Source organism: Dermacentor andersoni, chromosome 3 (genome assembly GCF_023375885.2).
Source record: "Dermacentor andersoni chromosome 3, qqDerAnde1_hic_scaffold, whole genome shotgun sequence".
NCBI classification, from domain to species: Eukaryota; Metazoa; Arthropoda; class Arachnida; order Ixodida; family Ixodidae; genus Dermacentor; species Dermacentor andersoni.
In genome coordinates this window covers 14,108,618-14,133,632 of record NC_092816.1, presented here as the reverse complement: position 1 = coordinate 14,133,632, position 25,015 = coordinate 14,108,618, and the positions used below count along the sequence as shown (strand labels likewise).

At 44.1% G+C, this 25,015-nt stretch overlaps 1 protein-coding gene across 3 annotated transcripts; it reads right to left on the bottom strand.

Annotated features, from left to right (window-relative positions):
- Positions 1 to 175: 175 nt before the first annotated feature.
- LOC126520904 (actin-related protein 2/3 complex subunit 3-B-like) lies at positions 176 to 23,181 on the bottom strand. Of its 3 annotated transcripts, none has more exons than XM_050169731.3 (7): positions 23,143 to 23,181; positions 14,801 to 14,900; positions 12,122 to 12,198; positions 9,295 to 9,363; positions 2,275 to 2,401; positions 997 to 1,091; positions 176 to 311 (listed from the first exon to the last, which is right to left on the bottom strand). In XM_050169731.3, exons 1-7 carry the CDS (start codon positions 23,164 to 23,166, stop codon positions 240 to 242), a joined length of 564 nt encoding a protein of 187 aa, XP_050025688.1. In that variant the 5' UTR covers positions 23,167 to 23,181; the 3' UTR covers positions 176 to 239. The 3 variants fall into 3 exon arrangements, with proteins under 3 accessions (XP_050025688.1, XP_050025689.1, XP_050025687.1); XM_050169732.3 differs by lacking the exon at positions 23,143 to 23,181 and adding an exon at positions 16,138 to 16,255; XM_050169730.3 differs by lacking the exon at positions 23,143 to 23,181 and adding an exon at positions 15,542 to 15,639.
- Between the last annotated feature and the right edge of the window lie 1,834 nt (positions 23,182 to 25,015).

Below are 25,015 nucleotides of genomic sequence, written 5' to 3'. Positions count from 1 at the left end.
ACACTGCATACAATTAGGAGTAATTTGAGGAAGCAGCACCTCATTTCACAATCATATAGTATCTTCTCAACATACAACCAAAGAAGCATTTCTGAATGTGTTTGGTTTTAATCAACAAATTATTTCTTGGGGACTGATTACAAAATGCAGTGCTAGATCACTTACTGAATCAACATTCTGTGGTGTGTTCTTTATTACATACACATTTAGATAAGGTCTGACAATGGGAGTTATGCCTGTCATTGGTAAGCATGACCAAACCCGGACAGACTCTTGTCCATGAATTTCCTCTTGGCAAAGCACAGCCACCACTGCAAAGATAAAAGGTCCATTACCTTTAAAGAATACTCAATCTTTATATAATAAGTTGAACAAAGCAAATAATAAGTCACCCAGAATTGCAATACTATAACTTGAACTTATGATCACAAATTCTTGTGGCAATTATCAGAAGCTTGATTTCCCTCAAAAGTGGTCAAGATATGAGAGAAGTGGTCAAACGTGATCAAAATATGAGACAAAGCTATGATTTAGTATATGAAGAGATACATGACAGAGATGATTCCTTCACGAGACCCCATATTAACATTGTGAAACCACCATAACAAAACATCTCATATATACAGAAGCTGTCGTATCCTCTTAAGTATTTTCTTCAATGCACGCTGCTGTCAGGACATGAACACTTAAGACAAATTATTCTATGCAAGCCATATCTTGATTATCTGGTGCCATACAAATGTCTTTGCATTTTCATCCAATTTTAGTCTCTGAGAAGGCCACATTAACTTCAGTAATATGGCACCTTTAGAGGCAGGAGAAAGTTCTTTACATATTTTTGAATTAGGCGGGCTTGAAAGTACTCCAAAAACAGAGTAGGCCAATCCAAATCCCCAGATTTATTTCTGCATTTATTAGGTGTCAACTCCAAATGCACCAAAAATTTCGTACACACATTCATGCCAATCTCAGTGGCAAAATATTTATTTCACTCACCTTGCTTGGCTTCCCAGTCTCACTATCAAAAACCTTGTCGCATAGACGTTGCCCACACTCTTGTCGTAGCTGTGTAAGGTAAGCCCTCATTGTCTCTGAAATAAAATGTGGCAATATGAAGCATGCCATTATTCTCTGTTTTCACTACTACTGTACCCAAATGCAGAAATTAGTGAACATGCAGAGTGAGTAAAGCTTATTGCAGCTCAAACAAGAAGCCAGGATTCAAAATAAATTGTGGTAAATCAGACTGCATGGGCTATGCAAGGACTCTGACCTGAGATGTTTGGGTCTAAGACAGTAAAAGAGTGACACACACTTTGCTCATGTTAGCAACCACTAAATTTATCGCATCATTTTCTACTGCCTGCCTCTTTTGCTAGGCTCTGTCTCGGAGAAGTTTTTACTTAGAGCTATGCACCAACCATGTGCATTATCTTTCAAATGCCAAGTCGTCAAGCCAGCCTGAAGTCTATCTCATTTCTTTGCTATAATGGTCTGGAAAGTGGCAGAAAGCAATAGTATGATGTAACTGATGAGTAATACAACAGTTTGGCCCTGCTTTCCATTTTCCATTGAAGGAAGCTGTACTTCCATAAAACAGCAAAAACACTAAATATGAGATCAATATTTGTTGATGTCAAAAGGTTCACGACAGCAAGACTGAGACTTTGGCCACTAAGAAGGGAAGCTTCAGCCTGGAGCCACTGTTTTGGCAAGGGGACTTATCAGGGCAACTGTCTAACTTGGCTAAGTGTATAGTATATTGATTTCTTTTTTATTAGCTTGTTCTTCAACTGCCCAAAGTCAATTTCTGCTAGCTTCTCATTTTCTTGATAAACTGAACCAACCAGATTGACAATGCTTGCTTACCTGCGATAGTTCCTTTTTTCATCCATCTCAGGCCATACTCCTTAGAACCAACTGCAGTAACATCACTATCACTAGTCCCTCCTTTTGAACATTTCTAACTCCCTTACCCTGGCCTCGCCTCACTATTTTGTATTTCTCCTTGCCTACAGGACAAATAGGGGAGAGGGTCCACTATGTAAACGCTGCCAAGGATAACGGTATTCGAAGTACCCTTGTGAGAGAGAATGTTGGCTGAGGCTTCTCTTGTTTGCCTTCTACTGCTTACATCAACATTTCTCACAATAAAACGGAAAAAACATAGTCTGTCCTGTTCTGAGCAAGTTTGCTTGGATGCAAAAAAAAAACTAAAGAGTGTATACCAAATGCACTACAAAAAATGCAGCTTCAGCGAGACAAGGCATTTACCTGCTTCAGATGGAGATGAAGGCTTTGCGTAGACTGGATTTAAAGGAAATCCAGCTTCTCCTGGAATGTCAAATTTGGAGATGGCAAGTGCCTTCATGTCCTGGACACCCTGGTTTTTGCTTGAGCACTGTTATTTGGAGAAACAAAAACTTAGAAACGACACTGGATGCTTTTGCTGGTTAAAAATGGGTAATAAAGAATGTGCCAGCAGAAAACATAGACAGAAAAACATGCACTGCACGTCCTCAGAATCAACAGCAGGTTGGATTTGTGCAAAAGCACATGGCTATGACTATGAGCAGTGATACCCTGTCCATTGGGAACCATCGGTGCATTTCCATTCCGAACTAATTTTGTGTTTCAAATGACAGTGTGTTGTCAATGTTCTGTGCAATACTGGGCGTCACTTGGAAAGCGAGCTAACATCAACAGCCTCCTATCACATAAATTGTCTAATGCACATGTAACTTAAGCAAAAAAAAAAAAAGAAAAAAAAAAGAAAAAAATCTTTATTTTATTAGTCATTAAATATCACCGTAAAAGCATAACTTCACACTTGGGGTCAACTCAATCGAAGGTGTTTTCTAAGTATGACACACAAATTGTTACAGGCATTGGCCAGAATGACTGTGTTTTAACTCTTCAAAAGCTTTTGACTTGGTGTTACATTCAGTTATAGCATGGAAGCTCATGATATATGACATTAGCAACGTTTTGTGTTTGCTATTATGCACATCACAGCAAAAGCTTTGTTAATATATCAGTTTACTCATCTCGATTATATCTTACAAGCTACAGTTTAACCGAATGATAGATTCTCGGACCTGTCTTTTTCATGGGTTTTATAAGCACTCTTGATGGTTCTGTGAGACATGCTAAATTATTTCAGTATGCCACTCCTGTTGATGACGTTGATGACCACTAAGTTCGCCAATGATGTCACACAGATTTCCTTGTTTTCGCCTACACATTTAATGACACAAAATGAATACGATCCAAGTGTTTATTTCAATATTCACCCAAAAGTTTATGGGCATGCCGACCATATAGAACGCACTTACTTTAGTACTCTTCCTTCTGTATGTTATACTACGAGGGTTGATCCAGAAATAAGGTTCCCAAAGAGCTCCAGCCACACGGGAAGGTGCGAGGTGAAATCCGGCAACACTGCTGCGTGCGGCTGTTCCCCCACTGTCGATTCCCCCCGGCCGCCCCTCGCTGCGCCACTCATTCTTGGCTCAGCAGCCGTCCGATATGGAAGTTCCCATTGTTGATCCTGCCAAGTGCGAGATTCGTTCCGTAATTCGCTTTTTTCACGCCAAAGGGACTCCACCCGTGGATATTCATTGTCAGTTGACAGAGGGGTATGGTGACAAGTGTATGTCCGTTCAACATGTCCGAAAGTGGTGCAGGGAGTTCAGCGCCAGTCGGAAGGAAGTCCACAATGAAGAACGGAGCGGAAGACCATCAGTTTCGGAAGCGGTTATCGAGGTGGTCCAACGCGAAATGCTTCAAAAGAAGGAGTATCACCGTCTGTGAACTTGTTGCTCAGATTCCTGGGAGTTCTTACGGTACAGTGGAAAGAGCTTTGACTGAAAAATTGGGGTATCACAAGTGTTGTGCTCAATATGTACTGTGGCTATTGATATGAGACCACAAGAAGAAATGCCTTCACTGTGCTCGCCAGTTTCTTCAGAAGTGTCAAGAAGAAGTTAGGAGATGGAAGCGCCAAAAACATAATCGTAAACTGAAACTACGTATAGCGAAACACATGGCAACCGCAGAACTTTATGCCGGGGAGCCTACCCGTCACAACTGGCGACAACTATGCAACAAGTTGCAGGGCAATCTTAGCATGGCCAAAACATGGCTGCTGCTACGCCATCTTCTTGACCCCACACAAAGCAAGGCAGTCAGCCAGCAAACAATCCAACGTATCTTCCACAACCATCAGGGTTCTGATGACGAAATCCTGGAGGAGCTGCGGGCGCGGTACATAGGTGATTTCGAACCCACACAAGGACAACCTCCAACGTACAGCGGGAGCGACAACTGCAACCTTGACAAGCCGACCACTATCACAGAGGTGCAACAAGCACTCTGTGCACTCACACGAAACACCACCCCAGGCAAGGACAAAATAAATAACAAGCTCCTGCGCAATTTGGATGATGGCACCATTCAATCTCTTACTGACCTCTTTAATCATCATTGGGAAGCGGGTACGCTACCAGCAGACTAGAAGCTCGCGGACATCATACTCATTCCTAAGCCAGGCAAACTCTCCAGCTTAGAAAATGCGAGACCGATATCACTGACTTCATGCCTAGGCAAGCTTCTGGAACATGCCATTCTGAACAGACTTCAACCTTACCTATAATCCAGCGATCTCTTTCCCGAAACAATGTTCGGATTCCGCCCCACCTTTCTACCCACGACATCCTTCTTCAGCTAAAGGAACAAGTCCTTGAACACATCTCACCACACAACACCGGAGCGATTCTAGCACTCTATCTCAAAGGCGCTTTCGACAAAGTGGCTCACCAAACCATCCTTACAAACCTAAGTCTCACGAACTGAGGTCGTAAAACTTATAATTACATACGCGCCTTTCTAAGCAACCGCACGGCCACAATAGGCATTGGCTCACTCAGAACTCCGACGTTACCTACCCGCAACAAAGGAACCCCACAAGGTGCTGTTCTGTCACCCACACTTTTCAACATTGCTATGATGAAATTACCTGACAAACTCAACACAATACCAGGAATCAGGCGTGCAATATACGCTGATGACATCACTATCTGGACCACCACTGGTTCTGAAGGAGAGAAACAAGACGCCCTTCAGCAAGCGACCGACGTCGTCCAGCAAAATGCAAAAACAAGCGGTCTCCGGTGCTCCCCCGAGAAGTCGGAGCTATTAGTCGTTCGACAGAAATCACAAAGAAAACTCAATGAAATACCTCACATCACACTTACCCTCGACGGCAAAGAAATATCCACAGTAAACCGTGTCCGCATTCTCGGCCTCCACATACAACAGAACGGCGGAGGCGAATACACCATCCAACGTCTCAAGCAGACCACCTTCCAAGTCGTGCGAATGGTCAGCCGCATCACCGGCAAAAAATACGGACTGAAAGAAGACGACATAACGCAACTCGTCCAGGCCCTGATAATCAGCCGCATTGCCTACGCTGCCCCGTACTTACCCCTCACTCCCAAGGAGATAGATTAATTAGACGTACTTCTTCGGAAAGCCTACACGCAAGCGCTCGGCCTACCACCGGGAGCAGCGACACTCAAGCTTGAAGCCCTAGGAGTTCATAATACAATAAGAGAAATTATAGACGCCCACCTCACAAGGCAACGAGAACGCCTGGCCCTCACACCAACAGGAAGAACAGTCCTAGCGTGCCTAGGCTACCCCACACACGGCAAAGGCCACGAACAAGCAATACATCTGGCCCCCAACTTCCTGGTGCACATCAAGGTAGCCGCTATCCCCAGAAGCATGCACCCGGAACATCATGCCGGTCGTCGCCAAGCTCGCGCAAAGACTTTAGAGACAAAATATGGCAGTCTCCCCACCACACTATACACAGATGCCGCGCAGTACCCCCAAAAAGCAGCCATGACGGCCAGCATTGTCGACTATAACCTACAAGAGGTGGTCTCGATGACAGTCCCCACTGCCAGCGCCCTTGTAGCGGAGGAGACAGCCATCATCTTGGCCATCACCTCTAGTCTGACCAACGAGTACGTAACAATTATTACTGACTCCCAGGCAGCTTGCCATAGCTACGCGAGAGGCAGAATATCTTCGATTGCCCATCGACTCCTCAAACAAGCCTCCCAATTCCTGGACATTGAATTAGTATGGACTCCAGGACACGAGTCCCTCCATAGAAATCAGCGTGCGCACTCTGTAGCCCGAGCTCATGCCTCCCGGGCGCCACAAGAGATGGATACGGCCGCATCTATGGAGTCCGTACCTTTACAATACAACGCCATACTACAACACCACAGATTGAACAGACGACAATACCCATCTCCACACAAGACCCTCTCGCGTGAAGACGACATAACATGACGACAATTACAAACCAATACATACCCCCATTTAAGCAGACTACAGGCAATACACCCTGCACTATACTCATACAAATGTCCCCTTTGTAACGACTATGCCTCCCTATATCACGCCACGTGGGCGTGCTCCAACGTCAAGGCAGCCTCGCAAATACCCAACCCCACACCCGAGCAATGGGAGGCTGTGCTGACTAGTTCGGACCCTCGCAACCAGCAACAACTGGTGCGGCGGGCCCGGGAGACAGCAAGAGCCGCAGAGGCCCTGGACTAAGGGTGCCTCCCGCACAAGCAGAAAGACACCTGCTTGTCCTTTTCTTTTTTAATAAATGTTCTTCCTCCTCCTCCTCCTCCTCCTGTCAAAAAGATAAGGAAATATTGTTGGACTCCATTGTTACGGGAGACAGAACGTGGATGTTTCATTTCACTCGCGAAACAAAAAAATCCACACAGTGGCGTCACCCAGAATCACCAGTCGCAAAGAAGTGCAAACAAACTCCTTCTGCTGGCAAAGTCATGGCCAGTGTTTTTTCGGATCGTAAGGGGATACTGCTGATCGATTTCATGGAATGCGGGACGACAATCAACTCAGACAGTTATTGTGCAACACTATCTCAGGCAAGCTATCCAAAACTGCCGGCGAGGACGACTGGCAGCCGGTGTAATGCTGCTTCACGACAATGCTCGACCTCACGTCTCCCGTCAAACCCAGGAACTTTTGACAAACTTTGGGTGGTCTGTCATGCCCCACCCACCGTACAGTCCAGGCCTCGCGCCTAGTGATTATCACTTGTTCCCCAAGTTAAAGGAACATTTGAGTGGCCGACGCTTTCAGAGTGATAATAAAGTCAAAAAAGAGGTGAAACGCTTCCTCAACGGGTTGGCGGCGAAGTTCTACGACACTGGGATACAGAAATTGGAGCACCGTCTACAAAAATGCGTAGAAAAAGATGCCGATTATGTAGAAAAATAGAGCAATGTTTCATCTTTCCAATGATGCAAAGTTCTATGAGAATAAACAATGTTGTCTATTTCTAAAATTGATGGGAACCTTACTTCTGGATCAACCCTTGTACATGTCATTTCAATGACCCCCAGTGACTTGCTACAGTTTCAATTTTTGGTGATTAGTAAGCTCAAATACTACTTGGTATCTAAAAACTGAGCACGAGAACAAAACAGGACAAGAGAGACGACTGGAAAAGTGCTTGTTAATTCACAGGCTTTGTTCTGCAGGGGTGCTACCAACAGGAACAGTGCTCTGCAGTTGGCAGCAAGAGCAATGTGTGCCACAAATGTTTACGAGTGTATTCATGAAAATATCCATGTGAATAACAGCTGAAACTTGGGTTACCATTATAAATCGCTTCAATGTGCTAGTGCAGCTGCTATTGGGTAGGTTTGTATAATTGATAGGTCCAAAAAATCAATCTATAAAAAAATTCACTGACAATTACGATACTCCCCAACGTGAAATTTAAGCACAGCTCTATATGTGTTTTCATTTTGTGTGTGACATATTGAGGCATCACACCAACGAGCACACCGACTGGCAGAGCAGTGATGTGCGGTGCTATATATATAGACCGGCCACACAGTTGCCACTTGCCAGCAACTGCAGCTTATGCAACTGTAATCTATACCGGGAAATGCTTGCGGCGAATGCAATGCGCAAAGGCGAGCTTTCAAGCTTCTTTTTTTTTGCTTTCCTCAGCGCGGCTTGTGCCGCTGCTGCAATGATGATGATGATTTAATGGCATCCCCTTTGAAACGGGGCTGTGACAATTGTCACCTAGCCTGGTTGATTTTATCAGGGGTGCTATACATGTTTCTTAGCTAGCATTTTTGTACACATCTCTTTAATCTTTTCTTTTATTTCAAAATCTACCTTGTACCACTAGCTATGACTGTAAGAGGTCTGGTCGTATCAATCTCTTCCCTGCCTTTTTTTTCCACCAATACTCTAAAAGTCTCTTGCTTATCCGCAGATGCACGGGCGTGAGTGCCATCTGGCGGTGCTTCAAGGTAGCTTCCTCTGCTTTCCTCCTCATGCTTCCGCTGCACCCTGCTCCTCCACTTTCCTCATTGCGCTATTTGCTCTCGCTGTCTTTCATGCGCTGGTGCTCTCCCGGGTTTGCTCTTTAATTGTGCACTGTGCTTGTTCACTCGATTACACCGAGGGATGATGAGGCACGCCGACGCTCAACACAGGGACGGCCGTTAAGAGCTGCACTCTAAAATGAGTGTACTTGTATTCTTAGAGAATAAGCTCTGCCCTAAACTATGCACAAATGAAAAATAAAGATTGCAAGAATATTGGCATCAATACAGCAACTGTAAACAAGTTCTAAATATTGATCATTTTACAATGAGGTTGTAAGACTGCAGGCGTGCTTAACGTTTGTGACCTGACATTCCTTTACAATAGTGCACATACATTTACACTAACTCTTGGAACCACATCTGCTGGAACCTTTTAAAATTTTGCTAAGGTATGTTTCAAGTGAAGCAAGTTTACCATAAGTGCTCTTGAATTTATCTGCAATGTTTATTTAAATTTGAGTGACTGTTTAGTTGTTTGACATTTTCATGCCAACTGCTTGGGACTTCAAACGTTTGCTGGAAAATGTACTTTGATTTATACATGTTTGCTGCATTCTTTGCGACTATTTAGGAAGGCTTTCGAGTGCTTTTGGGCACAATAACCAATAACATCACTGTATGATACACTTAAAATATGCTTCCCATATTCTTTCTCCAAACAGGTGCATTTCCTCTGCTTCAGTTCTCCAAAAAAAGAATTCACGCTTGCCAGAGCAACATTGCTGTTAACCTTCCACTCTCGTGACATTACTCCGTCACTCTTGAACAGTGAAAGGCACGAGTGATGACAGCTGGCAGTGGTGTAACAGAAGCAGTTCACACTTGCCTTTTGAAGTTTCTTCAAGCACTCGGAGATGTACAACGTCAAGTATATCAGCACGCGATCAGCTTCACTCTGAAAATTAGGGGGAAAAAATATGTTATTTATATTTTTTGATGGATAAGGAGCGATATAGTTCAATGTTTAAGAAACCATCAAACCTGATAAGAATTAATTACCATAAAATCAGTCATGTCCTCTGCTGTTGCACCACCAATACTCTAGCCACCTTTCACTATTTCCACTGCAGATTCATTAACCTTTCCTAAATAATCGTTAAAGCTGAAGGCCACAGTCAGGGTACCTTCATACTTACTGACCTATGGCAGATACTGCGACATGCTAACAAGATATGCCCTATTGTTTCTGCACTATTTTCACACGCTACTAGTGATGCAAAACTGTCAATAAATTGACTATCAATATTATCGACAGTTTTCTGAAACTATTGATAGTGTAAAAACACTATCGATAGTGTTATCAATAGTATTGCTATCGATAGTGCAATTTGTGTTACTATCGATAATACCGTCGGTAGTATTACTACTGATAATACTATTGATAGTGCTGTGAATAATTATGCTGTTGTTGGCCGGCGATATATTGCCAAAACATTTAGCCTACTATCAGCAATACTCAGTTCGTTTAATTTATGAGCAATTTTTTGGTGAATGAAATAAATTATTTCTGCAGTGAAAATGCGGGAATATGTCCATCAATAAATTCATACTTAAAAGTAACCAGGTACACCTTTCCAACAAACTTGAATATTGATTCAGTTTCGTTTTGTGAATTTGCGGACGAATCTACTAGTTCCGTTTGCAATTTCTACCTTCATTTGGTTGCTTTGCTAATTTGTGGACGGATCTAGTAGATCCGAAACTGCATAAGAAGTAAACAAAGAAATATCGGCAGCACGAGTCACTTGATGTTGTAGATCTTAATTCTCTCCAGCGATAGCGCTGCCTTGTCAATATTGGCAATTTTCACACAGTGCCGCAGTCAAACCAAGATGGCAACCATAAGAAGGACTCTGTCTATGATCAGCCTGGGCGCAATTACAAGTTTCCTTGATTGCACGATTGAACCATGTTGTTTTATTGAAGGTTAGTGTCTAGCTTTAGTTGAACACTTGTATTAGTTAGTGCAAAACAAAGAACTGACAAGAAAATGGAGATTGTCGGCATGTCTGCAAACTTCCACCATGCTAGTGAAGCCACACAAGGTCATAGCCGGTATCCAGGGCGTTCTTAGCGATGCCAAGATCACCAGCACTGCATTCCTGCCCATCAGGAAAGTAAGAAATATGCGAGCATGTCTCTCATGTAATGCTGCATTGTTACAGGTAAGCAAGGCTTTGCGAAATCATCGCATGGCGCTGAAGGCTAAAATGGTTCGTGATGGCTTCGCTTTCGACCGTCGTCTACCTGGATTTCAATTCAGCAAGCTGAACCCCAGTACCATTCACATGTGGACATGGCTTCAGTCGGGCAAGCAACGTCCTTGTATGTACGTATACACATTCGTGAGCAGACTTGTATAGAGCTCTGGAGTGGTGTGCTGTGGAACAAATTATAGAGCACAATTGCTGTGTCAAGGGCAATGTGCTCATTCCTTGATTTTATGTCTATGCAGCTTCGATTCAGTTCAAGCACTGACATTGAAACTTAGCAAGCATATATGCTGAAGCAATAATTCCACTCGAATTCAGCTCAGAAGCAGGCGTGCCAAACGGTGCGTCTCGGGTCGCTGTTGCCAGCACAACAAGGACATTAGTGACACAAAAACTTTAACCAGCAACTGTACGTAGGGCACATCTACAGAGCTACGTGATGGGCAGACAGCAATAACAAGGAGTCCTGCCATGGTTACCACCACCACCACCAAGTAGCCCGCACTTGGGGAACCAAGTTTTTGCTCAAATAAGTTTGTGTGGTTGATTTTATGCTATCGATAGTACTATTGAAATTACTATCGATAGCACCATTGATAATTTTTTTACTGCCAATAATTCGATAGTGACTCAACTATTGATAGTATCAACAGCACTATCGATAGTTCTGCATCACTACATGCTACACATGTACTGCTGTCAGTGTCAAATTTTTCATGTCAGAACTATGCAGTTCCATCTGGAAGATAGATTTTTATCAGTTATAGGGCAGTGGTGCTGTCTGGTGTTGGACACTGATACCACTTTATCACTACTATGGCCTTCGAGACTGGACGGTGCAGTTGGTGTCAAAGCTCAGCACTGTGATGGGTGGAGCATGAACTACATCATTTTATGTTGACACAGCAGTGCACTTTCAGCAAAGTTGGCACAACAAAAAGGAAGAAAAGGCCATGACAGTGTGGAAGGGGAAACATTTGGTTGCCAATAGCTCTACTCATATACGTCATATAAAAAAAGGAAGCTTTTGCTTGAAAACATTTTGTGCCCTTTAATACATAGTAGACAGATTCCACACATTTAACAAGTGTTACAGCGCCTTTCGATCTCACTCAATGTTACAAAGACATGCCAGAAATTCTTCATGCTTGATACACATACTGAACTGTCACACTGCACTTTCTACTACATAAAGCTTTCCATAAACAGGAAATCACAATGCAGCTCATAAGCTGCAATGGGCACAAATAAATGTATTTACATCTTTCCCTTCAATTCAACTGAAAGAGTAATTGCTACCTGCAAAAATAAGCATCAATCTATGAAATGCAATCTCCACAAGCAGTTTGGAAGCAGAGATGCTATAAGTGGTTATGGCAGGTTTTTTACAGATGTCTGATAATAGAATTGTGCTCAGTGTGGAGCAATTTATGTACTCACCTTTATTTCATATGTTCGAAAGAAAACATTGGCTTTGAAATAATAGAGTGCTTCATCAATGATGTCTGTCTCATCAGCTGAAAAAAATAATCACGTAACTTTTGTAAGCACTTTTCTTTCGTGAAAAACAATGAAAGAACACAAACACTTGCAGGTTAAATAAATAATTTGTTTTGTATAGACGATGGTACTGATATGTTCTGAATAAAAAATCATTACTACACAGTAGCTATAAGGTGGTTGAGGCTTGGCTCAGCTTTCAGTAACATCATAAAAGTATCAGTAATCGTCAATTCTAGCATGCATCATATGCTGTTACTACAAGTCTTTAAAGCGGAGGTCAGTATTCTGTAGTATTGCTTTCTGCTTCACCATACCATATACAATACATTACCATGTAGTGTACTTTGTTTTCTTTTTATTGCTTATTCTCGTTGTGTATGAACTGTTTTTGACACTGTTTGACACTGTTCTTAATACTGTTTCTGTATGCACTGGATTTTGACGCCCCCCTTACACAATGCCCTACAGGCCTCTAAGGTATTTCAAATAAATAAATAAATAAATAAATAAATAAATAAATAAATAAATAAATAAATAAATAAATAAATAAATAAATAAATAATCTAGCAGAGTACCAAACTTATTAACAAAAGACACAGTATGACACAAATACCTCAAGCCACAGATTAAGACATTTAAATGCTGGACATTACCAAACAGCAATAGTCAAGCTCATGCAACGTTTCAGTCCCTCTGTGACTTTGCACAAGTGGTGGGAATTGAGCATCATTTCTTAACTCCTTTTCTTTACCCCACTCACCTGCATAGGCCTTCGAGACAGTACTTTTCTATGTAAAGATTCATCAATAAATCAATAAAACATGCCAGGATGCAACAGTCAACAAAGGGCAAGCAGAAAATGACAACACGAAAGGGCATAAACTACAAACTGAATCAGAACAGAAACTTATCTGAAACAGAAAATCATGAACAACTTCTATATCATATTTAATCAACTAGCCCAGTGCCAAGCACTCTTAATGATAAACACGTATGCAAAATCCAGGCCAGTCTGGCAAATTAGAAAAATAAGTGATCACAAAAAAACAACTGCGTTGGGTGCAGGCAAAGTTTGCCTTCAAAAGTCCCGAAACAATTTTAGTTGTATATGAAAGAACCATTCAGAGTTTCAGACATAAAGAGTACTTTTCACAGGAAGCTCTTCCATAAAAATTTTATGGTGGCACATTGAATTGAAAGAGTGGCAAGCAGTTAGAAATTACCCTGTCCCAAGACGCAGTGTTACTCAACCTGTATTCCACATGGCCATGGCTTTGTCCCACCTCCTTGGAAACAATGTCGCCTAGAAGTGTTGTCTATTTCAGGTTGCTTTGAACTGAGTGTGTTCCCACATCTTTTATCGGAGCATTATTTCTTGTTACACTTGTGATGGTGGCATCAAAGTTCACTGCAATGTTTTCCGCAGCGTGTTCTCACTTCATTGACCTGGCACACATTTGTAGTGCCAAGAGACTAGCGATTGTTCACCACAATCCTTGAGCAAAAATGGCGAGTGCAATCTTGGCAAGGCACAGTGCAGCAGGTGTAGATAATAGCCAACCAGCGAACACTAAAGTTCTGAAAAATCCCACGGACATGACGCCGGGATTTTTACCTGAGCACACACCTTTTGTGTGATACACATGCACTCATAAACGATGGTTTACCTGCAGACCTAGCACACTAATTAGCAGAGACTGACAGGCAACAAATTGTTTTTAGATGACAGTGACTTTTCCAGCGATTCTGATGATGCCAAATTTTTGTGCTACAGCAACTAGTCTGAATAGCTCACTTGAACCAGGTACCCTTTTGGTGTCCTTTCACAATGAGAATTCTAAGGGTATGGCCATAGACCCACAAGCGACTTCTTTACGAACAGAATTTTTTTCAGAAAGTTGAAGAAACATTAGTAAAACAGTAAACTTAACAGAAAATTTGGGAGTTGGCAGGTATGGGTGCATGTGAGCACCAAGCATGTTTAGAATGGTAGAAAGCTGAGCTAGTTGGTAAGGATTCATTATGCAAGAAAAGATGAGGCGTGCAAGACAGGACACTTCTCTTGTGTCCTGTCTGCACACCTCACCTTTTCTTGCATTATGAATCCAAGCATGTTTCCTTCTCCTGCCAAAAGAAGATACTGCTGCACCTAAATGTGTCAGAGCAAGAGCAAAAGTCCTCTGCATGCGACCAGCAGCTGTTGCCAATGTACTGTAGCCTCAGAAGCATTCTTTCTCACCCTTATTTTTCTATGCACGTTAGAGGTCTTCTGCTGAGCGCAGCCTTTTTTTTGTTGAAATACATTATTCCGCTCCTTTCTTCACACATATGCACAAATGCATGCATATAGAGAGTGGCTGCAGTACACAATCTGTATTGTGTGCTAAAATGTTGGCTCCTGCTTTTACCTTGTTCTCGTTTTGCTCATCGTCTTGAATTTCCATCTCCTGCTCCCCCCGTGTTTTCCCAAGGCTTACATAGGGCATTTAATTGTGACCCTTAATGTTCACAAGGACCTCACCTATCAAATTAATGTGTTCATGCACAGACATCAATACTGTTTGAGGGTCCCTTTAAAATTCCCCAGCAGTGAATGATGATTAGGGTGGTACTTACTGCTCTTTGGAGCTGGGCCCCTGTACTGAGACTTGATAGGAAGAATGACCATATTGCCCACTGATCCTGCTGACCCATTTGTGAATTGGGAGTGGTAGGCCTGCAGTAGGATGTAATAGGCCAAGTATATTACACAGTGGAGTTTACAATGGCTGAAACTGCATGGACACTTGTGTTAGAAAATGTTAACACACACACACTGCTGTAATAGTGCACTATAATGGCTCAAATGTAAAATATTTGCCAAGCACTGCTAATGTATTGGTAAAAAAAGGAGGAAGGGAGGGGAATGAAATGCTGGCAACAATACAAGCAAATAATCATCAACTTTACTATTCCCACAGCGGCACAAATGACAGCTAAATGCACAATTATAATATAACTTCAAAGGTCGAAGACGGCGAATTAAGCGCTCAGATCCATTTACGCCTTGATGTAGTATTATGTGCGGATAAGTGAGCTAGACAACACATCAGTCAATCCCAGAAAGAAGTGCTTCCATTGAAGTAGCACACTTCCAATTATTTACCATGTCATACAGATGGTCATATAGATGGAAAATGAACGCTAGACTACTTGATCGCCTAGCCATGTGTAATCTATAATCAGCAGCGAATGAAAGCATGCTTAACAATTGTCACGCGAACCCTTTACGTCTCCAAGGGTAGCTTTCTCGCTACAGATACTAATTCAAGCGCTCCTGCACAGAAATCGGACAGGTATGAGGCAAGTAGTACGCACCGTGCAATTCTTCATCCACCCTTCTATATCCATATTTTCAAACGTCTGAGACACTAATGCCGCCTGCGATGATAAGCTATTTGTACTGATTCTAGTACTTGCTTCCAAGTGCTCAGTCACGGCCGGAATGCTTGCGACGGAGACGCGCAACGCTAGCACGCAGCCCCAGGCAGAATGAGTAATCGCTTATTCAGTCAACCGCACCCCAGCTTTGTCCTCCTCACGGGTCACTTGATCCGATGTATATATCACGCTTCAGTGGTACAGCCAACTTTGAAAACACCTCGCGAAGGCAAGATCTTGCAGCACTTGTTTATACAGACGGCCGATGAAGGCTGGCAGTCCGGCAGCGCACAAAGGTGACACGCCAAGATGCGTTTTGAAAAATAACGAAGACGACGTGTCAAATAACATATTTTACTGGTTCTCCCTGAATAAACTAACGAACTACGGCGCGAAATATGTTCAGCACACAATATCAATCAAGGTAGAAAATGGCTCCCACGTTACTACTTAATACTATGGAAGTAAGCAATTTTTTCCGTGGAAGAAGGCTCACTCAGTACAGTAATACGTAAAACAACTTTCTTACTTACCGGCATGAAGAGTTTTTGAGCAAATAAGTGGAATGCAACAAGGCGTGTGTAGCAAAAATATAACCGCTCCCACCCACAAACCGGCCCACTGACAGGATATATCCGCAATATCCGCTTGATAGCAATTTCGGTTTGCTTGACGGCTATAGCTGGCTTGTATTGGTTCCATGCGCTAGTTCTGGCTTGCCTTTTTGTTGGCGTCTGGTTGGAACTAAAGTGTACAAGAACGTGCAATGGGGGGATGGGGGGGGGGGGGGGGGTGCTCTGCTGCTCAGCATGTGCTCAGCATAGAGTTTCCTACAAAAATGAATGAATAGAATTTATTGATAGGAAAGACAGAGAGGTCGACCTGAGCTAGTGCGCTCTAGTCTGCTACAAAAATTTTTGTAGGAAACTCTATGGTGCTCAGTACCTGCTCAACACCAATCATTGTACAGCGTCCTGAATATTTGTCTGCGCGTGTTCAAAAAAAAGATTTTGCGCTCACGTCGACCTCGAGCGCGCCTTCGATAACATATCAGGCACTCCACTATCCTCGAACGCATCCCTTTGCTCAACCTTGGAAAACGCACTTACGTAAGAGACTTTCTATCCAATCGGAAGGCCTTCCTCTCGGCCGGAGACATTTCATCGGAGGAACTCGCCTTCAGCAGCATGGGCACACCGCAAGGCTCTGTCATTTCCCAAATACTGTTTAATCTAGCTGGTTATGCTCGGATTAGCACAAGAACTACAAAAACTCGACGGCATTGAACACACTATACACGCCGACGACATTATAATCTGGCCTGCAAAAGGCAGTGACGACCAAATCGAAACTGCGCTACAAGACGCCATTGACGTCGTAGAAAATTATCTTCAAGGCACGGGACTTCGCTGTTCCCCTGAAAAGTCGAAGCTTTTCCTAGACCGCCCCACACTCCATGGACGCCCCCACCCCCACAGGGCTCCACGAATAAACGCCAATACGATGAAATCGAACTCCACCTGAGGGTTGGCAGACCCATACCCGTACTCCCTAGCATCCGCGTTCTTGGCATGACCATAAAAGCCAATGGAGCCAACTCTGCGGCTATCTCCAAGATCCTTCGACAGACCGCTAATACATTCAGACTGCTGAAACGAGTGACCAACCGACGAGGGGGTATGAAGGAAGAAAACCTCATCCGCCTTGTCCACTCTTTTATCATCTGTCACATTACTTACAATCATCATCATCAGCCCGTTTTATGTTCACTGCACCACGAAGGCCTCTCCCTGCGATCTCCAATTACCCATGTCCTACGCCAACCGATTCCAACTAGCGCCCGAGAATTTCCTAATTTCATCGCTCTACCTAGTCTTTTGTCGTCCTCAATTGCGTTTTCCTTCTCTTGGTACCCATTCTGTAACCCTAATGGTCCAACGGTTATCTATCCTGCGCATTACATGACCTGCCCAGCTCCATTATTTTCTCTTAATGTCAATTAGAATATCGTCTATACCCGCTTGCTCTCTGATCCCTACCGCTCTCTTTCTGTCTCTTAACGAGATGCCTAGCAATCTTCGTTCCATCGCTCTTTGCGCAGTTCTTAAATTGTTCTCAAGTTTCTATGTCAGTCTCCAAGTCTCTGCCCCATATGTCGCAGCACTGGTAAAATGCACTGATTGTACACCTTCCTTTTCAATGATAACGGTAAACTTCCAGTCAGGATGCAATGTCCGCCATATGCGATCCAACCCATTTTTATTCTTCGGTGAATTTCCTTATCAAGATCAGGGTTCCCTAGGATTAATTTACCTACGTGAATGTACTCCTTCACAGACTCTAGAGGCTGACTGGTGATCCTGAACTCTTGTTCCCTTGCACGGCTATTGATTATTATCTTTGTCTTCTGCATAGTAATCTTATACCCCACTGTTATACTCTGTCTGTTAAGATCCTCAATCATTTGTTGTAACTCGTCCCCAGCGATGCTGAACAGGACAATCTCATCTGGAAATCGAAGGTTGCTGAGTTATTCGCCGTTGATTCTTACTCCTAAGCCTTCTCAGTTTAATAGCTTGAATACTTCTTCCAAGCACGCAGTGAATAGCATTGGAGAGATTGTGTCTCCCTGTCTGACCCCTTTCTTATAGGTATCTTCTTGCTTTTCTTGTGTAGAATTAAGGTAGCTGTAGAACCTCTGTAGATATTTTCCAAAGTAGTAACGTAAGCGTTCTGTGCTCCTTGATTACGTAATGCCGCTATGACTGTTGGTATCTCTACTGAATCAAATGCCTTTTCGTAATCTATGAAAGCCATATAGAGAGTCTTATTATACTCTGCGGATTTCTCGATAACCTGATTAATGACATGGATGTGATCCATTGTAGAGTATCCCTTCCTGAAGCCAGCCTGTTCCCTTGGTTGACTAAAGTCCAGTGTTGCCCTTATTCTATTGGCGATGAGTTTGTCAAATATTTTATATAATACTGGGAGTAAGCTAATGGGCCTATAATTTTTCAATTCTTTAACGTCTCCCTTTTTGTGGATTAGTATAATGTTTGCATTCTGCCAGTTTCCTGGACCTTTGCAGTTGATAGACACTTCGTATAAAGAGCTGCCAGTTTTCCAAGCATTATGTCTCCTCCATCTTTGATTAAATCGACTGGTATTGCATCTTCTCCTGGAGCTCTTCCTCGTTTCATGTCTTGCAAGGCCTTTCTGACCTCATCGCTAGTTATAGGAGGAGTTTCTGTATCCTTTTCATTACTCTTTCTAATTGAGGTATCCTGACTCCTCTGGGTACTGTACAGGTCAGTGCAGAATTCTTCCGCTGCTTTTACTAGACCTTTGAGATTGCTGATGATATTACCCTGCTTATCTTTTAGTGCATACATCTTGGTTTGTCCTATGCCAAGTTTCTTTCTCACTAATTTCAGGCTGCGTCCATTTTTTACGGCTTCTTCAATCATTCTCACGCTATAGTTTCTAATTAGAATCACTTATTTTCGCCTTGTTTAAAAATTTTTACAGTTATGCGAATTCTATCTTCTCTCTTGAGTTGGAAACTTCCATTCTTTGTCGTTTCTTTATTAGGTCCTTTGCTACTTGGGAGAGCTTGTCTACTGGTTGCCTTGGTACCTTGCCTCCCACTTCAATTGTTGCTTCTGAAGCCAACATAGTTACGGTTTCATTCATTAGCTCTATGTCATCATCATCTTTCTGTTCTAATGCTGCATATTTGTTTGCAAGTACCAGCCTCAATTTGTCTGCTTTTACCCTTACTGCCTCTAGGTTGACCTGTTTCTTCTTGACTAATTTTGCTCTTTCTCTCTTCAAATTGAGGTGGATCCTAGCCCTCACTAACCTATGATCACTGCACTTTACCCTACCTATCACTTCTACATCCTACACTATGGTGGGATCAGCAGAAAGTATGAAGTCACATTACTTACGTTGCGCCCTTTCTCAACTGGTACAAAGCTGAAAAGACTAAACTGGACATCATCATCACAGGAGCCTATAAGCAGGCCTTAGGACTACCTAATCACACCAGCACGGAACTTCTACTACAATTAGGTATCCGCAACACCCTAGACGAGTTCATCCAAGCGCAGCGTCGATCACAACTGGAGCGCGATAGTGTGGAATTCCCTATATTAATAAAGAGGATGCAGGATATTGGATTGCCTGACTACTTCGTGACGTGGACTGCTGAGTTCTTGCAGAGCAGCGAGTTTTACTGTGCACAAAGTGGAATTTCATCGGGAAAATTCAGACAAACGCGCGGGGTTCCTCAAGGCGCAGTTTTGTCCTCGTTGTTGTTTAACGCCCTACTCAGCTCCATTCCTTATCATCAGAATGTAAGCACGTACGTTTACGCTGATGATATAGCGTATTTTGCTTCAGCAAGTGATATTCAGTCACTGTACGAGTGCTTACAGGAATACTTATGCGAGATAGAAGCATGGCTGGACAGTATTCGCTTGTCCCTTAATGTAAATAACAGTGCCGTTCTTGTCTTTCCCCTACAAGACCCAGTTACTATATCCCTTTCATACCGCCATTCCACTATCCCACAAGTGGAAAAAGTCAAGTACCTTGGAATTATCTGTGATGCAAATCTCAATTGGCGTCATCATATTGAACATATATAACTTCAAAAGCTTCTCGTGCAATGGGGATATTAGGAAGGATAAGCAATAATCGAAGGGGCATGCACAGAGATACACTCAATGATTTACCTCATGTATATCCGACCTATACTACAGTTCGGCTGTGTGTTATTCTCCGGCGCCGCGGCTTGCAAGCTACGTCCACTAGTTTTGCTGGAACGGGAAGCGCTTCGCTTATGTCTGGGGCTACCAAAGTTTGTAGCCAACGCTGTGCTCTACAGGGAATCACGACTAACTTCCCTTGAAATGAGATTTAAAACACTCACCGTTCAAACATTCATAAGGCTCTATGAATCCCCACTAAGAAGGTCCTAGTCCATCTTCATCAAACAACGAGCCCAATTTTTTGGAGTCAAATGGCCACGGTTTCACACGCCACAAGTCATTATATCACAATCGTTATTGAATCCGTGGGATGTAAATATAAATGATGTAATCACAGAAAACAGCATCTCAAATTCACTAGTTATTACTTATGATGACTTATACCCAAATAATGCAAAGCAGCTTCCCTCGCATATTCTTAACGGCTTACTCCAGGATCACTTGAATCAGCACCACACTAAAGTAACTATAGCAACGGATGCTTCGCAGAGTGAGGAAAAGGCAGGAGTTGGAATTTTTTCATCATCATTGGACTAGTCTTTTTCTATTCGGCTTCCCGACTTCTCTCCAATACATCTAGTGGAATTCCTAGCTGTTGTCCTAGCTTTACGAAAGCTACAATCTTCCAGGACAGCCGCGGTAATAATCGCAGATTCTTTGTCCATGTGCACCTCAGTTACTGCTCCCGGCGAATCACATATATAAAAAACTTTGTACTCACTGGCTCCAAGTCATTTGTGGAGTTTACGATTAATATGGGTACCTGGGCACAAAGGCATATTTATGAATGAGGTGGCAGACAGCTTGGCCAAGGCTTCTATCAGCGGCCCGGTGCTTTCCTTTCTTCCAACGATGGGTTTTATCACGTCTGTCAGGTTCAGAAGATACATCCTTTTAACATCAAAATCAAATGTTAAATCATCCTTGGAACTACACCACCTACAATTCCCTTGGAGCAGGAAATTTTGCAAAACAAGACAAACGAAAGTAACATTAACGAGACTACGCTGTCGAGTCCCATCTCTAAATTTTTACATGCACTAATCTGGTCTGGCAATATCCCCATTGTGTCAGTTTCGCAACTCATTAGAGACGATTGAGCACTACTTACTGGAATGCTGGCGTTTCTCCTCCATGAGAAAAATGACATTAGAAATTACAGTGCGACAGCTCGCCCTGCCATTGAACACTCCGGTATAGCTGTCTTTCGGAGCGTCTGTGCTTGGGCACTCACACAGGAATGTGTGCATCGCCTTAGAAAATGTTATTATTGAATCAAACCGATTTCATTGGTGATCATATTATTCTTTTCATTTCTCCTTTATTGTTTCATTTATATGACACATAATTTTTTCCCTCTTGATTGAATGACAGTCTAATGAACCTTTTTGAATTTTCCTGGCTTAAATTTATGCAACAAAATTATAGATCTTTATTGATTTCCTGAACACATAAGCAAAGTCTGCCCTATTCTTGGCCAATCCCCGTGAGCGGTTATGCGCCAAACTCGTCAAGGACATCATCATCATCAACAACTCCAGATTGGATTGCGCCAGGTCACTGAGGAACAACAACATCAATTGCTTGCTCCTCAAACAATGGCATTTACCTACTACGGTGGATCTGACGGAGTCACTGATCTCTACAACTATACAACGGATGACAGTTTGTCCGAGCCGTAAGTAGGGAAAATAAAAGAAGGAAAAAGAAAGTGGAAGCGGGCCACAGCATTCAAACCAAGCTTGATATCACCTACCACCGCCAACATGGAGGCAAACACCCAATACCACGCGCCATTCAGCAATGGATACACGCCGACCCTATTCCCAAAAACATGCACTAAGATCACAACAAAGAACGCAGGAAGGCACGAGCTACCTTCGTGATCAAAGCTTATGCCAACACCGCGGGCGTCACCTTCGTCGACGCAGCTGAATACCAAGATGGACGTCGCTTTCCGGCGGTTACCGCAGCAGGCGGCTTGCTCCGATATGTTGCCAGCATCGTTACCCAAAATGCCGAGACGGCCGAGGAAGTGGCCATCGCCCTGGCCAGTCTTGACCCAGCCTGTCACACCATACTGAACGATTCTCGCACATCAATCAACAACTACATCAAGGGTCGTATTTCTCAACAATCACTCCGTATCTTACAAGCCCCGCATTCGTCTGAAAATCAAACCACCCTCGTCTGGATCCCAGCACACGCCGGCGACGTCCACCCGCACCTCCTCACCAACCTCAACGAGGTTACACACTCCGGAGCACGAGGACTAGTCAACCGTGCCGGGGACGGTGCAGGTGCACCCGCAGGACGCGACCGCCTTACAAGATACAACGACCTTGTGAAGTCATTTTACCTCGAAATAAGAACCTTTCCCACCCCTCACCGCAAGTTAAACAGAGCACAGGCAACCACCCTTCGCCTGTTACAGACAAATACATACCCCTCCCTCACACGCTATCACATCGTATACCCCGACATCTACCCAAGCCACACGTGCAAGAATTGTAAAACTCAATCAGCAACACTCCCCCACATGCTATGGGAGTGCAAACACCAATACCCAGACTGAAATCCTGCGACCCTCTCGTCGAGATGGCACGTCGCCCTGCGCAGCTCCCATCTAGACGAGACGCGAGACGCGGTCGCCGAGCCAGTACGGATCCACATCTGCTCTTCGAAGTTTTCACCCTATCAACGGAACCTTCTTCTATAGGACTCCAAAGTTGTGCTAGGAAGAAGTCTCAAGGTACCCACCTTCCGGTGAGACGAACTTTTCATCGTTTGTGCGCAATTAATGGAGGAACTTGGCCGGCTTAGCCGGCTGTCGGCCACTAAGCCTAGCCCTTGGCTGGACGCCACCTCGACACCACCGACGCCACGCGCGTTCGCGGGCTTCTGAAGCACGGAAATCGAGCAAGCAGCGGCGTCCGCTACGACACTCGGCCACTGGCGCACCGTAGGGACAACGCCGCACCAGCAACAAGCCACCACTGTGATTGTTAAATTCACGGCATGCCTGAACCTTGCCGCAATTGACGTCGGTACCCTCGGCAACGCTATCCGCTCGGCGGCAGGACTCAACACAGTGGAACGCAGTGACACATACTTCAAAATCCGCATCGCACAAAACCTGGTGGTGACCGTTGGCACCTATCGTAGATCTGCTGCCGACAAGCTCGCTGAACTAAAGAGCATCACTATCAACGATGCAGCTTACGAGACAAACACCTACGTGGTCGCTGATCCTATGAAAGCACGCGGCGTCATACATGGAATACCCGCCTCGATCTCCGACGGAGAGCTGCAGAGTATTGCGGAAGTAGAACAAGCGAAACTCCTGACAATTCGCCGAATAGGCTAGTCCAACACCGTGATGGTGACGGTGGAAGGCCCACGTTTACCCAGATCTGCCCTTATTAATCGCGTTGTCCAGCGCTTCAACCCATTTCGACACAGAAGTTCGCTGTGCTCGCACTGCTTCACGCTCGGTCACGCCACCGACGTATGCCCAAATCGTTCGACGTATTGCATGTGCCATCAGTGCAGTAGAACATTTCCCAGTGCGCAAAGCATACCCCCGCCCCCCATGAGTGCTTCCCCTACTGCCATAATTGCGGCGGTGAACATTCGCCGACTTCGTAAGACTGCCCATCAAGAAAAGAAGCGGACCGCGCGGCGCGTTCGCGGGCATCCAAGCACCGTCGCCGACGGATGCGCAACACGAAGCCCTTCCAGTATACGCCAGATTTCCCTGAATTGCCACAGAGGACACACCGTCCCCGTCAACAGGACACAAGAGTCACTATGGGCTACAAGACCCCAGACACTTCCATCGCTACTTCCAACCGGTTTGCCGTGCTTCGCCAGACGAGTCACAGCCGGAGTCGCAGTCGCAGTCGCAGTCGCAGCCGCAGCCGAAGTCGCAGTGACAGCCAAACAATCAGAAATAAATCTCCAAATGGAACCCCGCCGCCTAAGGCCGCCAAGCAATCTACCACTCCGAAGCCGAAACGTCCCAGAAATGACAAGAGCCAGCTAGCCTCTGATATCGGTGAGCAAGCTTGTCCGTCCAAACCTACCTACTAATCCCTCCCAACCCTCACCTAACACTTCACAGTCAACCCGTTCTATTTTACGGACACCAGGTCTTCATTACTCGTACTCTCAAGCTCTTTAGCGCCCTATGACACCATCTACAACACCATCGCACATACCGGACCAAACAAGCATGCAGCGCCTTGAACGAGCGGTCCAGGTTTCAAAGGCTAAAGTAGACAGCCTCGCGAATGAGGTTGCAGTGATTCGCACGATACAGGCTGAAATGCAATATCTAAACCATGAAATTGCACGCACTGATGTCTTCGTTGAACAGCTAGTAGCCAACGCGCAAATATTCGCACGTGCACAGACATCCACGCAGTCCAAGGTCGATGAGCCCTCTGGCTCGGCAAATCTGTAATATGGCAAGCCCTAATCGACCTCTAATAATATGGCAATGAAATTGCAGGAGCCTTCCGAAGGAAGAAAGCTCTCTTACAACAATTCATCTACCGAGGAGGTCAAAAACCAGATATCCTTTTAATTCAAGAAGCTTGCAGACTTATATCATTACCGGGATATGAACACT

Excerpts from the sequence above, each read along its gene's own strand:
- LOC126520904 (XM_050169730.3), bottom strand. The coding sequence starts at position 15,574 with ATGGATATAGAAGGGTGGATGAAGAATTGCACG. Across the intron at positions 1,092-2,274 it reads TTCATCTCCATCTGAAGCAG|AGACAATGAGGGCTTACCTT; the intron begins GTAAATGCCTTG and ends ATTTTATTTCAG. Across the intron at positions 312-996 it reads AGACTGGGAAGCCAAGCAAG|TGGTGGCTGTGCTTTGCCAA; the intron begins GTGAGTGAAATA and ends TTATCTTTGCAG.